Below are 16,764 nucleotides of genomic sequence, written 5' to 3'. Positions count from 1 at the left end.
ACCATAGTCATTATTTACTGTGTGTCACATATAAAAATCTTCAAATTTTGACTTCTGTTTATTTTTTTTCTTTAATCTTTATGGTCTCATAACTTTTTTAAAAGGCAAATGACATTACTGCAGCACACATATTCTTTAAGCCCCGGTTGTCCTGAAAAAAAGAATATCTAGAGCTTGACTGTGCACCACAGGGTTGATGTTTTACAAGCTTTTTAAGACAAAAAATCCAGGTGAGACAAAACTGTTCAAAAATTGCTTAGGGCTCAGAGAATTAACCCCGTAATGACTTAAATGGCCCTCAGTGTTGGAGTTATTTGAAAGTGTTGATCCATTCAATTTTAGTCCAACTCAGTCAATCAATCTAAGCTCCGCCCACTGCCATTTCAAATCTGGGGAGCAGAGTTGAACTGTCCTGCCCTTGGTCAGTGTTTTTATGTTTAGGGGCCATCCACACGGAAACAAATTCAGAAGTATACGCAAAAGTTTTTTGTTGGATCGGCGTTTCATCCACACGGAAACGGCGTTTCGAGTGACTGTAAACTATACTTTTTGAAACTGGGTCCCAGAGTGCATAAATCTGTATACGACTACCGTTTCGTCTCTGTATGGACGCCTATCCGCATCTTTCTCAAAACGATTACGTCACACAGAGTGTAGCTCTCTTAAGGTGCCTGCGCGGGTCTGGCCAAAACTAAAATGGCTGACTACAGGGTTGTGTTCATGCTGCAGAAGCTACTCAGCTTGTTATGGCTTTTACAGCAAAATCTCATGCTCCTTTACCACCACGGCAAAACGCATAAACCATATATTCTTAAATCCAATGTGGAGAACAACCAGAAGGGCAACTAAAGGAAAGTTTGTGTTAGTTTTCTGTGATATTCTGCTTCTACTTTGGTGCATTTCTGTGGCAGCGTTACAGCGCCACTTACAGGCTTGGCATATGTTCTACAGCGTTTTCAGTCATTTCAGTGGATCCTGAAACGACTGTGTTTACAGAAAACTTTTCCAAAACAAAACGACTATATCGTTTTCGTCTGCGTGTGGACAAGGCCTTAGATGTTACCTGTTGTACCAGAATCACCACCGGGGTTCTTTTGCTCATGTTTATGGGGGATTACTGGCGTTTTTGGTAGATGTCAGACACTTTTGCACCATGAGTGAAGTTATCCACTGAGATAGTCACTTCCGGCTGTGGCATAGGATTGTGTTCAGTAAAGGGTGGTGTGCTGATTTTCATCAAAGGACATGTCCTATGATTAGCTCCATTCTTGCCAGAAGACACCTGACTCTGACACAGATGTTCAATACAAGGTCATCCAATTATAGTAAGTATTAAAGGTGAACTGCAATGTGTCAATAAATAAAATTGTAAAAACGTAGAATTACCCCCAAAGTGAATCAAAACAAGAGCAAAGAGCCACACTGAAAGCTTTCCTTGGCAGAGAAGTTTTTTATGCACTTCTATCCAACAGGCCTCAGCATGGGTTTTATCCACCAACCACTTCCTCTGTTCATAAATTACAGCAGTATTTGCAAGAAGTTTTGAAAAGTCCTGCCCTTCCCAAATTCTTTGTATGAGAGGTTTCCCGTATGAATGTGAAATACGACAGTCTGAATGGCATGCCAGGTTAAGCGAGCATTGCAACATACAATAATCATTTAAATCTCCAACTAAAACTAGATTAATGCTTCTCTTGGATGCTGGTTTTAGTACAAAATGCTGTGTCATTTGGAGGAAAAGTAAGTAACTGCTAACAATAGTTATGATTTTTCACAGCTGGTATTCTTTGTTATTGTTCTAACATAATGTTTACTGTAAAAGTGAAATATTTGTGCTACGTTCAGGCACTGCAGTGTGTTTACTGCTCCGCTCAGTTAAACAGGAAGAGCACCACAGTGAGTGAACGTCACATTCAGGGACACACATCCTGATTTAGATCAGCTCGTTAGCTGACACTGAGGACCTTGCCTCTTGATTCCAGACATTCCTGATTCCTGGAGTTTAGTCTGTGGATGCCTCAGCTTGCCTCATGACGTCCATATATTCATAATAACGGGCACCTTTGGGACATTGTCCTTTGAACATTTCAAAATGAGACTTAGACTTTCACATTAAAATTTTTATTTTTACATAAATCATAAAAATAGCTGATAAATAATGACTGTTACAGTTGGCATGATAACATGGTTTAATCAAAGAAGATGCTCACTGGTGTCTGAGGTGGATAAACTGGGAAATATTTCCATTAACTCAGAAACCTGAGTCAGTAGGATTTATAGCTTTGGTTTGAAATACTAAATATCTGCTGGTTAAAAACCTATGTTCTTCAATGATTATAAACAGGCTTCCTGATTTGATTCATTTAACACAGGCATTTATTTATAAACACAATGAGGCATTTTTATCCCAGTGCTTCCAGTAGAATCCAGCTTCCACTTCCTTCTCAATGAACTCCAGCTGCTGGACATCGTCCTGATCCAGTTTCTGCTCTGTTTCAGAAATAAAGCTGTGTGTTTTTCATCCTGAGCAGCAACGTGGAGTCCAGTGTGTCAAGCAGACATGGGCTCATACGTGTGGAAGTGGATTCCCTTTGAGCAGGTTATCTTCATCACTGCTCCGTTCAGAGACGAGTCACTGATCAGCCTCATCATGCCCTCGGCTATCAACGACGGCCTGCAGAGAAAATGCAAGAGAGTATTAAAGGTGTTTGTTAGAGACAATGTTGCTGTGTTCGTTTGTGTGTGTTTGGTTTGTGTGAACAGGAAGTCATCAGGTCTCAACTTCCTGTCACTATATGCATCATGCCTGCTGCAGCACATATATTTAAAGACAGCTAGAGGTTTATATAGTAGTGCTGTTGAACTAGAAATATTGACTTTTTAAAAGCAACTTTAAAAATTCAGCTCCTGCACACCATTCAACCTGCACTTATGATTTTTGGTCTGCATATGGATCTTCACTGGACCTACAAAAACCCCTCTTGAACCCATGCACAAACCCAACAGGAAGTCCACTATGATCTCTTCAAAATAAGGTCCTTTTGATGGTGCTGAATAACTTGAACCTGTTCTAACTTCTGAACAGGTGCATCTCAAAATATTACAATATCATGAAAACATGAATTTTTCCTGAACTGAAGAAGTGAAACTTCCATATATTCTAGAATTATCATTACAAAGTGAAATATTTCACATCTTTTACTTGCTTAAACGTTGATGATGACAGCTTACAGCTCACAAAAATTAAACACATCATCTCAAAATATTAGAAATCACAAAACAAAAAAGGACTTATAATACAGAAATGCTGACTTTCTGGAAAATTATACTAATTTATTTACTGAAATTACTACATCTATGTAACGTGGCATGGAGGCGATCAGTCCGTGGTCCTGCTGAGGTGTTTTGAAGCCCAGGTTGTTCTGATAGCAGCCTTCAACTCGTCTGTATTGTTGATTCTGGCGTCTCTCATCTTCCTCTTGACATTTCCTCAGAGATTCTCTATGGGGTTGGGGTCAGACCAGCTGGCCAATCAAACACAGTAACACAATGGTCAGTTAACCAGTTTCTGGTAGTCTCAGGTGCCAAGTCCTGCTGGAAAAGGAAATCAAAATCTCCATAACTTTCTCAGCAGATGGAAGCATGAAGGTCTCTAAGAACTCCTGGTAGACGGCTGACAGCGTGGACTCTGGACTTGATAAAGACCAGTGGACCAACAGCAGCAGATGACATGGACCCTTAAACCATCACTGACTGTGAAACTGAAAACATGGACTATAAGGACCTCCAATTCTGTACCTCTCAGATCTTCCTCCAGACTCTGAGATCTTGATTTCCAAATGAAATTCAAAATTTAGTTTCACCTGAAATCAGGATTTTGGACCACTGAATAATGGTCCAGTTCTTTTTCTCCGTAGCCTGATGGCGTTTGTGGTTCAGGATTGGCTCAACACTAGAAACACTTGAAGTCCATCTCCAAGAGTCGTCTGTGTGGTCCACTGACTCCAGCCTTGTGAAGCTTCACTAAGTTTTTGAACCTGCTCTGTTTGACTATCTTCAGATGGCTGAACTCATCCCTGCTGTTTGTGCTCTTTTTCTTACCAGACTTCTCTCTTCAGTCAATTTTCCATAAATATGCTTTGATTCAGCCTCTGAGAACAGCCTGAGCTTTCAGCAGTGACCTTCTGTGGCTTACCCTCCTTGTGGAGGATGACAGTGATTGTCATCTGGACATTTATCAAGTCAGCAGTCTTCCCAATGATTGTGGTTGTGTGAACTGAACCAGAGTGAGAGGCTCAGGAAACCTTTAAAAATTGGATTTTTCTACAATATTCTAAAATTTTAAGATGGTGGATATTGACTTTTCATGAAGCTGTAATCATCAAGATTAAAAAAAAAAAAAAGGTCAGGAAATTTTCACTTTTCATGAGATGAATCTAGAATATGAAGAAATTTATATATAAGGAAATTCTCTGAAGTAACTCACAGGAAAAATGAACCTCTACTTGATATTCTCTAATTGTGTTCTTCTTCAAGACAACAGCATCCCATTGAACATGCCCATGTGTAAAAAGAACTTACTGTAAAACTCCAAACTTGTTCATGCTGCGTTTGAAATCATCCTTGAACTTCACAAACCGTCCCATGTTGTCCTCCTGTTCCACTGAGTGCAGCAGAGGAGTGTCCACGAAGGCCGGGCACAGGACGTTGATACGGACGCCATATTCGCCCTGAGAGGACGCGTCCTGGAGGAAGAGCCAGAATGAGCTTTGTAGAGAGTATTCTTTATCATCTTTAATCCTATTTTCTCTCTATGTTTGTCTCACCGCCATCGCTCTGGTGAAGCCGATGACTCCGTGTTTGGTTGCTGTGTAGACGGGCTGATGGGGAGAGTGCAGGAAGGCTGAGGTAGAAAGAACAAGAGGAGACACACACAAATGTGTTACCACATAAAATACAGAACAAAGACAGATCAGTGACCCTGAAAGCATTCAGCTTCTCTTAAACCACTGGCTGTTTAGAGAAGTTAGATTGTAGAGGTGTCAGTGGAAACATCTAGGCTGCTCTATAGACAAATAACCTTATTTAATATCCTTAATATCAAATTCTGATATTAGACTAACTTTCCTGGCCCTTTGTGAAAAGTCATTGCTTTTTCACAGCCCATTCTTCCTTGGCCAATCTCTCAAGCTCCTCCAGATTTGCTCCTTTCTGTCCACATTTTTTGCATTTGATGATGGTTTTACCTTTATATTCTCATATGCCTGTCTTGAGATGTGTGTTGCAAAATAGCACTGGTTTTAAAAGCTGTGATACTTGAATGTCTCAGCTGGGACGGCTGTTCCTAATTTGTCGGAGCCTACTGCGTCCTCTCCTAGTAAGTCAACCACAGATAAATAATAATAATCCAATCTGAGGCCCTGATAAAAAACACCAGTTGGGTGATTCTCCTTCTGTTAATGGTTATGTTAAGGACTCACACATGTGGTACAATGTTTGGCACATGGGCCTATTGCATATCCCAGAAAGCCTTGCAAGCAGCCTCTATACCTGCGCTTTCCTCTGCTGTATTATTTCATCTGTAAACTCCAGCTCAGACAAAAACAGGTAATTATTAAAACAGCCAGAAAAACACAACAAAGCATCCTCTTGTCCTTTTTTTTATCCATCTTCTTCCACTTATCCAGGCCGGGTCATGGTGGTAGCAGGTTAAGCAAGTCAACCCAGATATCCCTCTCCCCAGCGACACTGTCCAACTCCTCCTGGGGGATCCGAAGGCGCTCGCAGACCAGAGAGGATATATAATCCCTCTAGTGCATTCTGGGTCTTCCCAGAGGTCTCCTCCCAGCTGGATGTGCCTAGAAAACCCCCAGAGGGAGGTGTCCAGGAGGCATCATGATCAGATGCTTGTACCACCTCAGCTGGGTCCTTTTAATACGAAGGAGAAGCGTCTCTAGCTCCCTCCAAACATCTGAGCTCCTCACCCTCTCTCTAAGGCTGAGCCCAGCCACCCTCTGGAGGAAACTCATTTCAGCTGCTAGTATCAACAATCTCATTCTCTCTGTCATTACCCAGAGTTCATGACCACAGGTGAGAGTTGATCCTTTACACCCTCTTAGGTTTGCTGTCTGAATATATTTCTTTGCTACTTCACAATAAAAGACAAATAGAGAGACTAGATTAAGCAGCTGTTCCAGTCCAAGGTTCCTCCAGTAAATAAACTGTTAAATAAAAAATTCTGTTTTATGCTCTTCTGCATTAGCATGTTTTTTTAAACACTGCAGGTTGCTGCTTGATTTAGTGTAAAACTACTATTTGGTGTGTTTGCCAAGATAAACAAAGCTTACAGGTTGGGTTGGGAGAATGACAGACTATGCAACCCTGCAGCCCCAAACACATCCAACTTCTAGAAACCTGCTTTACAGTTTGTCACAACTGCTAAAACACGGTCGTTTGCCTAAATCTACTGAACAAATCAGCCCCCCTGTTAATAAACCTTACACACTTTTCCTGGTTAGACACAATTTTGCAAACTCATTCTCTCTTTTGTTATTCAAAACTCTAAACACAATCTGACTCTCTAAAACACATTTTTCATTGTGATTTGTCCGTTGCGCAGAATTGGGACCACTGGAGGCAGAAGAAAGACAGTGTGTCAACGTTTAAACACAGCCAGTAAAAACTGAAAACACTCGTCTCTAATGAACCAGTTTAGATCAGTTTAGAGAGCAAAAATGAGTTATAGTCGGAGAAAACCAGAGAGTCTGAGGAGGAGGAGTGAGAAGATGGAGAGGAAGACCAACGCTAAGATCAGACATTTCTAGGACTCATGATATTATCAGTATGATATCACTATTAGAAGACATTAGCTTAAATAGTGAATTATCACGTTAGTGATGTGAAATGTTCAGCCGTTTCTTTCTGGCAATAAGATTTTGACTGTATCAGCTATGAATGTTGGCCATAGGAACTATGAGTTTGTGAAGTTTTACTCTGGACCAGAAGTCTTTAACTTTATTACGCATCATTCTTTACTCTTTAACATGTTGTAAGGACTGCAATTTTGTAAAATTCACTATCAAAAATCATAACCTTGCAAAGTAGATGGATACGCCCGTTTCCTTGTTTCTCACTGGTGCATCCATCTTGCAAAGCTCCTGTCTGAACTGTTTAGACCTGGTTAGAAGGTGACAGGACCAATCAGCAATGAGGGGAAGTACTTCAGGGCGTGGTGGAGTCGTGATGTAAGCAACAAGAGGCCGGTGCAATTATGGCAGAAGAGATTAACGTGGATGCTGCTGTTGTGCCAGTTTTATCAGAACTTGACAATATTTTTTGTTAAAAGAAGAACAGAGAACAGCAGTGAATTGTTTTCTTTTCAGAAACGACAAAAGTTGTGTACTGACATGTCTACAGTCACCATGGTTCATGTTATGCAGTTCTCTATGGAGTTTACTCACCAGTAGCTGCAACAATGTCACGTGTTTTGCCGCTCTGATTGGCCCGCAAAGATATGACAGAAAGTTCATCCAATCACCCTCTGAGTTTTTTTTTTTTTCAAAGACTCTGCCCTTTCCCAAACACTGTTTATGCGTGTCAGGTTACAAAAATCCAATATTTTTATCCCCAGAAATTCCAGATAAGATTCAAGTAACTGTGATGGACAATGTTCCTTCTCACAGAATAATACTGAGGGGCAATGATTGCCATGTAAACTATGGCAGTATGGAAGTTTGTAGAAGTAGAAAACAAAGACTCTGCCACACTGTCGTCTGTTGTTGCAATTCAAACACCGTCCCAACATTTCTGAACTCAGACTTTTATCTGGTTGTTCACTATAATGAATCAATCAGATGAATGTTTGAGTATAGCAGCATTTTGAAACAACATAGTAAATCCTGGAATTGTGATGGAGTGTTTTGTGTTTTGATTGTCGATTTCTCTTGTATTCAACTCTCCAGGTGTGCTGAAGATTTTGTCCTTTAAATATTAATTTATTTATTTATTTGCAGTTGTATCATCTACTGTAATGAACTTTTATTTGCTGTCTCAAACATGAACTTCTCTCAGAGCGATCACTGACCTGTTTTCTGTTATCTCTGTAGGGTTTCATGTCTGCTCTGCAGTGTTCGACTGCTGACTGCTGTGTTTATGATGTGACAACAGAGTTTGAGCTCATTTAGAGTGTTTTGGTGTGATTGTTTGATTTCGACCACAGATTTAGAGGCTTTATGAAAATAGCTTGAAAAATGAGATTTGTGTTCAACGCTCAGGGAAACGGGGTAGAGAGTGGAGAGTGGAGTCGTGTCTTAGTAATTGTGAAAAACTGCTTCAGTGTGTTGATCTGACCTCCAGTCACACACCTCAGCCTCGGGCTCTCTACTGCTACTCCTCAGTGAGTTTTACTTGCTACTCGAGAGTCCAATCAGCTGCTTTTGATTTTCATTCGTTCGGACTCAGCTCTATTCACAGCAGGCCGATATGGCAGGCATATGATGAATGATGAAACGGCTGATTTGGTCTCCAAGATCAGTTTTCAGAGTTTTGGAAACAGCTGAATTCCTCTATAAAAAAGAGGTTTACTTCAGGACAAAAGGGTCTGAATGTAGGGGAAAGATTGGCTTGCTTCTCTAACATTGTTTTGAGGCTTCATGAGGAGACATAAAACTATAATATATAGATTAATATATATAAACACAAAAAAGAGGAACTTACAACTGCCACTGCCTAGAGAATACATCCAGTGGTGTAGTGCACCCTACATTACCTTCTTCCTGATTTCTTTTCTTTTCTTTTTTTGCATATTTGTCACCTAAATGCGTCATCAACAAAAATTTTAATATTGGAGAAGGACCCATTTTCTATACTGCTTATCCCATTTAGGGTTGCTGGGTGATGGAGCCTATCCCAGCTGTCATTGGGCGAGATGCGGGGTACACCCCATAGCGCCACATTATGTAATAACACCGCATTGTGTAATAACCCTAACCATAGGACTTAGTATGGGCTCCAAAGTATGCCCTACCCAGCTACCTTGCCCTAACTCTAACTGTTTAGTGACTTATGCCTAAACCTAACCCCCCTTCAAGGCTCTAGCCTAAACACCTAACCTTAACCCTAGGACTTATGGTGGGCTCCAGGGTATACCCTACTACCTTGCCCTAACCCTAACCGCTTAGTGGCTTACAAAATGCGGCGTTATTACATAATGAATTAAAAATTGATTACATTATTACATAATGTGGCGTTATTACATAATGTGGCGCTACACACCCTGGACTGGTCACCAGTCAATCGCAGGTGCCATATTAGAGACGGACAACCAGGCATGCTCACACTCACATCTATGGCCAGTTTAGAGTGATCAGTCAACCCACTTATGCACGGGGAGAACATGCACAGAAAGGCTCTGACCAGGAAGTGAACCAGGAACCTTCCTGTTGAGAGGCAACAGCACTATCCCCCTGCACCACTGGAGTTACCCCCCCCCCCAAGACATGGATAATCCAAGTAAATACAAAAAGCAGTTTTTAAATGATGATGTCATTTATTAAGGGAAAAAGCCATCCAAACCTACCTGGCCCTGAGAAAGTCATGGCCCCCTAAACCTATAACTGGTTGTTCTATCCTTGGTGGCAACAACTGCAAGTGTTTGTGATTACTGGCAATGAGTCTTGCTGTGGAGGAATGTTGGCCCACACACCTTCCAGAAAGTTCAACTTTGTCTTGTCAGTCCACAGAATATTTTCCCAGAAGTCTTGGGGATCATCAGGATGTTTTTAGTCAAATGTGAGGCAAGTTGGTCAGCAGTAGTTTTGGCCTTTGAACTCTCCCATGATGCCATTTTTGCCCAGTTTCTTTTTTATTGTTGAGTCATAAACTCTGATCTTAACTGATTTTAAACTAGGGCTGTTAATATTAACACATTAACGCTCATGATTAATCTTGAAACTTTAACGCATTAAAAAAAAAATAATAGCACAATTTAATGATATGACTAATTTTGACCACAACTTGATCCCGTAGTCCTCCAGCGCAGATGTTAACATGCCTGGGGGTGAAGAGGTGAGAGTGTCAGACACAGCCAGCAGTGATGAGTGAGGACACAGACCTAGACCTGCTTAGTGGTAATTTTTTTTTTTTTAAAAAGCTGGTGAATGTTAGTTAAGATAAAACCAAAACTGTGGGTACATGCTGCAGTGATGAACTGTCTTTACACCGGAGCACAATGAGTCTTAGGTACCACTTTCGGGCAAAGCACATCTTTGCTAATGTTAGCAAAAAGGCTAACAACAACATGGGATCAAGCCATGGTCATACCACTCTCCTCAGCTGCTTCAGGACAGTTTTCTTCTTCAGCTGCTCAGATAAGGGTTCACTGTAGTTCACTGGAGTCCCAAAGCCTTAGAAATAGCTTTTTAACACTTTCCAGACTGATGAATGCACGTGCACACCAGCAAGTACTTGTGTAATGTGGTTTTTAAACATCTGGCGGTAATACCATACACTGTTAAAATTCTGGGAGGGTTTGATGGTGTTGGAAAATAAAGTTGAAGAAGTTCTCTGGCATTGCTAAAAACAGCAGCTGTGGGCACAGGCCCTAATATGACCTCTGAAACACATTTTAAATGTAAACAACTGACATTTATCATGTTTCTTTGAATATAGGAGGCCAAAACGGTGATTACAATTAAAATGCAATTAATTATGGAGCCCTGTTTGCATGCATGTAAAAACAGAAAAAAACAAGCCAAAAAGCAGAAATGGATGACATTTAATTAACCCTGAAAGAAAGAACCAGAGTACTTTGTTTTGTTTGGCATAGTGCTAAACTAAAGTCTGCAAGTAGCTCCTTGATTTTAAAATATGCAACCACAAATTACACCAACAGCTGCAGCCTGAAGCTCTTTTTTTTTCTAGATATGATTTATGCTGGATGATGCAGTAAGGCAGGAAAAATCAACACTCATGGTCTCATATGGTCTGAATCTACAACTGAGGATTATTTAAAACACGTGCCTATGCGTGTTTCCTTCAGCCACAAGACAATAGGCTGGGCTGTGTTTGAACAAGTCTCTGTTTGTTATGAGAATGGTGAATGCTCACACAAATGCACACACTGATGTTATTTGCAGTGTGATGACTGTAAATGATCTCCATATGTGCGGTATTACTGCAGGCTGAACTGTTCTCTATCTACAAGAGGATTTGTCCGACTTCAAGAAACAAGAACATCCTCTAAAACCTAGAAACAAAGACGTACAGCTTCAAAGAAGAACACAGAAACTGAAGTGTTTGATCAAAACTCTGTAATGTCTGAAATAACTTCAAACTAAATCCATGCAGCTGCAAAAGCAAACTAAGGCCATTTTCACATTACTGCTTCAAAGTGTGCTTGAGGGGGGGTCATTTTAGTAACATTGTTTTGTGCTGCTCTCTAGGCTTGTATATGTACACATTCTGGTGCGGTAGTGGTTTACAGGAAGTTGGTTTGCAAATCTGCCTGAAGAAGGAAGAAAAGCAAAACCATGACATTAGTTTAGGGTCCTTGAAGACAATGGAGTCGATACGCCGCATGGATTTATTATTATTTTTTAGATGCCCACATCCATTTTCTTACTTCCACATCTTCCTTGTAGCTAAAGTAACCTTGCAATGTAAATGGATTGTCCTGATTCCATTTCTGTCATCAGGCAGATCCATCTTGCAAAGCTCCAACCTGAAACAATTGTGCCAGGTCTGCAAACAGACTTGGCCAATCAATGTCATTTAAGGAGAACAAGGCAGATGCTACGGGTGTAGCTGTACTGGGATACAACTGCAGCCACTAGTGTAGTGTTTATGCAGCCATAGTAGCGCTTCTGTTTAATCAAAACTGGACCACAATTAAAAGAACAAGAGCACAGAGCCACACCGAAAGCTTCTTTTGGCGGCGATCTTCTCTCCTGACTGGCCTCAGCATGAGTCTTATCCACCAACAAGCTCCATTGTTCATAAACAATGGCAGCGGTTGCCCGTCGGCAGCTCAGAGCTGCGCATGCCTGACTCTGCATTTGGGTTTGTTACTCTGAGTGGCCTGTGACAGACGGAATGTTCATCCAATCACCTTCTGAGAATTTTTTGGATAAGTCATGCCCTTCCCAAACCCTTTGGGAGGTGTCCAAGATGAATGCGAAATACGTCAAATGCAATGGATATTTAAAACAGTCTATCTGGCATGCCAGGTTACAGCTAAAACTACTATTCAGACAGGTTTATTATTACCTGTGGACCTCTGATAATATATGAAAAACCTGCTGATATCAGTGCACTGGCATAACAGCACTGGCAGGGATAAAACCCAAATACAACCATGAATTCTTAAATAACAGACATAAGTTAAGTTGATTTGCACAGAGTTAACAACACTGACGTCCTGCATGGTTATTACAAGTCACCAGGGGTCCCTAGGGAATACTAATCCCATGCGAATAGGATCAATTTGGCCTGTGCTGCATGCAGGGTATGTCCCTTGAATTCAAATCTGCAGACTTTACTCCAGTACGCATAAATGGGGCCTGCAACCAGCTCTTGACTCGAACATGGTGTTTGTTTGTTCACACAGATCAAATGAGCTGGACTTTGGGATCATGAGTACTCCTGGCCCGGGTCCATAATGTCGAAGCACTCTTAGAGACATATTTTCAAAAATCTGCTGAAAATTATCCCAAACAGAAAGACAGACCAGAGTCTGCTGGAGTATTTTTATAACTGTCAAAGTTCACCTGAGGTGTGCGTTTCTCTGTGGCGAGACGAACCACATGTAGTAAAAGTGTCATAAATATTTTTTCCTCTCAGATAAGGGGGTGAAATCTGGAACACGGCTCTGCCTGAGGCGTTGTTGCTTTTAGTCTAACTGACAGGTAGTTAATCTGGGAGAGTTCAAAGAGTGGCTACTGAAACTGCACACAAAGAGAGGGTATATTGACGATTTTAACTGGGAACACCAGAAAATAGATCAGCATCAGCTGCTTACACGGAAACTTTAACTCCCCAAAAAACTCAGAGAATGCTTGAAATCCAGAATCAAAAATAAAGAGGAAAAAAAGTTTGATCCTAGAAAGTTGACAATCCAGGTCACAGTTGTAATGTGATTCTGAAAGGAGCCACCAAGAATAAACACAGTGAAGCTTTTTGTCTCCTCAGGGTGGACTGGTTTCTGCTGGAGTTCAGATAAAGTTCACATCTTTAGAATACCTGGCCAAGAGTGAGTTGGCCGTTAAGACAGTGTGAATCATGGCAACATTATCTGGATCAGCAGTGCCACCAGGTTTAAATTTTATAGTATGCACAAGAACAATTCCAGTAAATGCAGGACACCTTTGTCCTCTGGGTGTGCAAAATACAGGAAGGGATAGACCGAGAGATAAAGAGGGCTTGTACACATGTAGGTGGGTACTTTTGCAAACAGAAGTTTTTCTCTGCATTTTGGCCTCTTGTTCACCTGCAAACTGTGATTCACGTCACTGAAAATGCACTTTTTGAAAAGTTCCATATAGGATGAAGATTCTTGATAGCTTTATCTACAGTGTTAATGTGTAGACGGGGTAGAAAGAGGCTTGTAACGTGACACTGTGTGCCCCGGTTTCTCCTCTGTTTGATGTCACCGCTGTGGGACAGTATCACTCTCAGCTGCATGGCAAAGATGGATGCCAAACGTGTGCTGGTGATAACATTAGTACAGTACTGGGTCTTTTGACATGCTCACACATGCACACAGTTGCTCTCCCGCTATTTTGATGAACAGAGACTCTTGAGTTGACAACAGCGCTCACTCCCACCAACGCTGCCAGTTTTGGATGAGATCTTTGCCTTTGTTTAACATGCATGCTTGATATTTTACCTGCCATAGAGGATACGTTGATGATTGTGCCTCCTTCCTTGCCATACTCTTTGCTCATGTGCTCCAGCGCCAGGTAGGTCCCTTTAATCACAGATGTCTGTGAAGACAAAGAGACAACATGGACATCATGATAAACCATTGATGTGAACAAAACTTAAGTGCATCATTTTTTAAAACTCTTGACAATAAGGGCAAACAAACATTTTGAACTCAAAAACAGCCTTCTAGTCATACTACTGTAGAATTCTGCGCTGTGTAAAAAAACAGTTTAATGTGCCCTTCCTGACCTGACTGCAAGCCATCCCAGCATTCACCAGGAAGGCCACTTTCGTGAAATTCACTGTAGGAGGGTCATTTTTGTTGAGCAGAGTCTTAAATTCAAAAGCAGAATGAAGCAGTGGCAGTGGGCAGTGCTAGTCTCTACTCATCACCTTTTGTTATTGTTTTGATTGAGAGCCCCCTGGTGGCAAAAAATCTGAATTATCAAAGAAGGGAGAATTTCCCTACACATCAAATAGCAGTCTTCTGAGGATGGAGGTATGGGCCTTCAGCAGGGCAGACAATGAACAGAATACTATTTTTGTATTGTACTTTAAAGTTCTATGTGTTGGAATCGGGCTAAATCTTCATAAAATGAGGAGAATGAACTATGCATTACCAGGACAAGCATGTACAGAAAAGGGTGGAAACCTAAGACAGCCCTGAGGGACCACAGTTGTAAACATGTGTTGATCAGGAGCAATTTTCTTGATAATAAAAGCCTACAACCAGACAGATGAGATTGAAATGGTGCATCTGTACTAATCCACTGAAGACGGCTCTGTATTTAAACACCTAAAGAGCTGTGTAAACTAGAGTGAACCCTCCGTGCCGTCGTGGGGTTATGAGTGTACATCAGGAGACAGGACATGTTTTTCCTGCAGGAGGTTGAGCCGCCTGCTGGGTTTCTCCTCTGCAGGAATGCAGTAGGGATGGCCCGGGGCTCGGTGTGGTGTCACTGAAGGCTGAGGGGGAGGTCTGATGTAACTAAAGAGTCTGAACAGCCTGGGGGGGATGCTCTGTGAAGCAGGAGCTAGGGGTCTTCTAGGGACAATGATGCCTTTTTAATTTGACAGCAGGAGCATTAAAAGTTATCAGCGCAACATGAAGCTTTTAACACACCACGAAGAAACAAAAGAAAGGTTATAACAGATACCAGATGATGTTCTTTCACTCACCAGTCTCTGGTAAAAATGTACACTGCCTCTAAAAAGTAATCACTCCCTTGGATGTTTTACCCTTTTACTGATTTTATAAAGCACTCATGGTCAACATAATTTGGCTTTTTGAAAACAAGTATTACAAAAAAACTTTTTAATGTCAAAGTGAAAACAGATTTCTACAAAGTAATGTCAATTAAAAAAATATATGTGTAGTAAAACAAGCAACCGCATAAACAGTCACCCCATTTAAATCAGTATTTAGAAAACTTTCCCCCAAGCCATAGTTCTCTTGCAGATTGAAAAAGATTGACCTCTAGGTTTTTCCTAGATTTTTCTGCATTCTTTTTACCCTCTACCTTTATAATCCTTCCAGGGCCGGCTGCTGAGAAGCATCCCCACAGCATGATGCTGCCACCACCGTGCGTCACAGTGAGGATGGTGTGTTTGTGGTGATGTAAGTGTTTGGTGTCTTGTCTGATGGCCAAAAAAGGCCCTATTCTGGGTCTCATCAGACCAAAGAACTTTCTTCCACTTGATCATGGAGTCTCCCACATGCCTTTGGTCAAAATAATCTGTTTTCTTCAACAGTGTCTTACTCTTTGCCACTCTCCCATAAAGCTCAGGCTGGTGGAGAACCCAGTCAACAGTTGTTGTCTGCAGAGTCTCTCCCATCTCAGCTGCTGAAGCTTGAAACTCCTTCAGAGTTGTCATAGGTGTCTTGGTGGCCTCTCTCACTAATCTCCTTCTTGCACAATCGCTGAGTTTGTGAGGACGGCCTGATCTAAGCAGATTTACACACGTGCCATATTCCTTCCATTCCATTGTGTGATGGCTGTGACTGAACTCTGGGGGATGTTCAGTGCCTTGGATTTTTTTGTATCCATCCCCTGACTTATACTTTTCAAAAACTTTTCCCCAAATTGCTTGGAGTGTTCTTTTGTCTTCATGGTGTAATGGTAGCCAGGAATACAGATTAACCAGTAACTGGACCTTTCAGACAATGGTGTCTACTACAGGTGAGACACATTGACTGCGCTCAGGTGATCCCCATTTCACTAGTTGTGAGACTTCTGGCACCAATTGGCCAGACGTCTGTTAAACTGGGTCAATCACTTTAAAGGGGGTGAATGTTTATGAAGTCACTTACTTTAAATATCGTTACATGTTTAAATTCAATTGACATTACTTTGTAGAAACCTGTTTTCATTCTGACAACACGTTTTTGGTCAAAAAACAAATATTTTGTAAGGTGGACAACTCACTGTTGTCTGCAGTAGACTGCAGTTCACATTCACAATGATTTTAAGAAAAAACCAGTGGAACAAGTTTCTTTAACCCCAAAAAAAACAAAACAAAACAAAACAAAACAGAACAAAACAAAACAAAACAAAGGAGTATCTTTGCAGTGAACCATATAAGAAAACTATTTAAAAACAGTATGCATGAGAAATAAAGAAGAAATAAAGATGATAAAACAATGTTCAGCTGTTTAGGTGGATGAAGGCATGTTGGCTTTTTAAGTAGGAATGCTTTAAATACAATTTATGCATAATGAGTAACCTGTTGGACATTTTTTTTTAACTGATTGGATTCAGGACATTTCATGAGTTTTTTTTTTTAACTCTTTTGTAGGTATTTTCTTCTCTGTTCATTTAAATGGATGAACTATTTAATATCATG

At 41.0% G+C, this 16,764-nt stretch overlaps 1 protein-coding gene across 2 annotated transcripts in view; it reads right to left on the bottom strand.

Moving 5' to 3' along the window:
• Positions 1 to 2,122: 2,122 nt before the first annotated feature.
• The window catches only part of hpgd (15-hydroxyprostaglandin dehydrogenase), a 35,020-nt gene continuing 20,378 nt past the window's right edge, over positions 2,123 to 16,764 (bottom strand). The window contains exons 4-7 of one of the 2 annotated variants that reach the window (XM_041786052.1): positions 13,883 to 13,979; positions 4,827 to 4,903; positions 4,582 to 4,745; positions 2,123 to 2,674 (exon numbers count right to left, since the gene is read on the bottom strand). In XM_041786052.1, coding sequence (XP_041641986.1) covers positions 2,551 to 2,674; positions 4,582 to 4,745; positions 4,827 to 4,903; positions 13,883 to 13,979 — 462 coding nt within the window. In that variant the 3' untranslated portion in view covers positions 2,123 to 2,550. The remainder of the gene's footprint in view (positions 2,675 to 4,581; positions 4,746 to 4,826; positions 4,904 to 13,882; positions 13,980 to 16,764) is intronic. The other variant, XM_041786051.1, reaches the window with a different exon arrangement.

The sequence above is a fragment of the Cheilinus undulatus genome, linkage group 4 (assembly GCF_018320785.1).
Source record: "Cheilinus undulatus linkage group 4, ASM1832078v1, whole genome shotgun sequence".
In the NCBI taxonomy this organism is placed as follows: Eukaryota; Metazoa; Chordata; class Actinopteri; order Labriformes; family Labridae; genus Cheilinus; species Cheilinus undulatus.
This window is presented reverse-complemented; position numbering and strand designations above follow the sequence as displayed.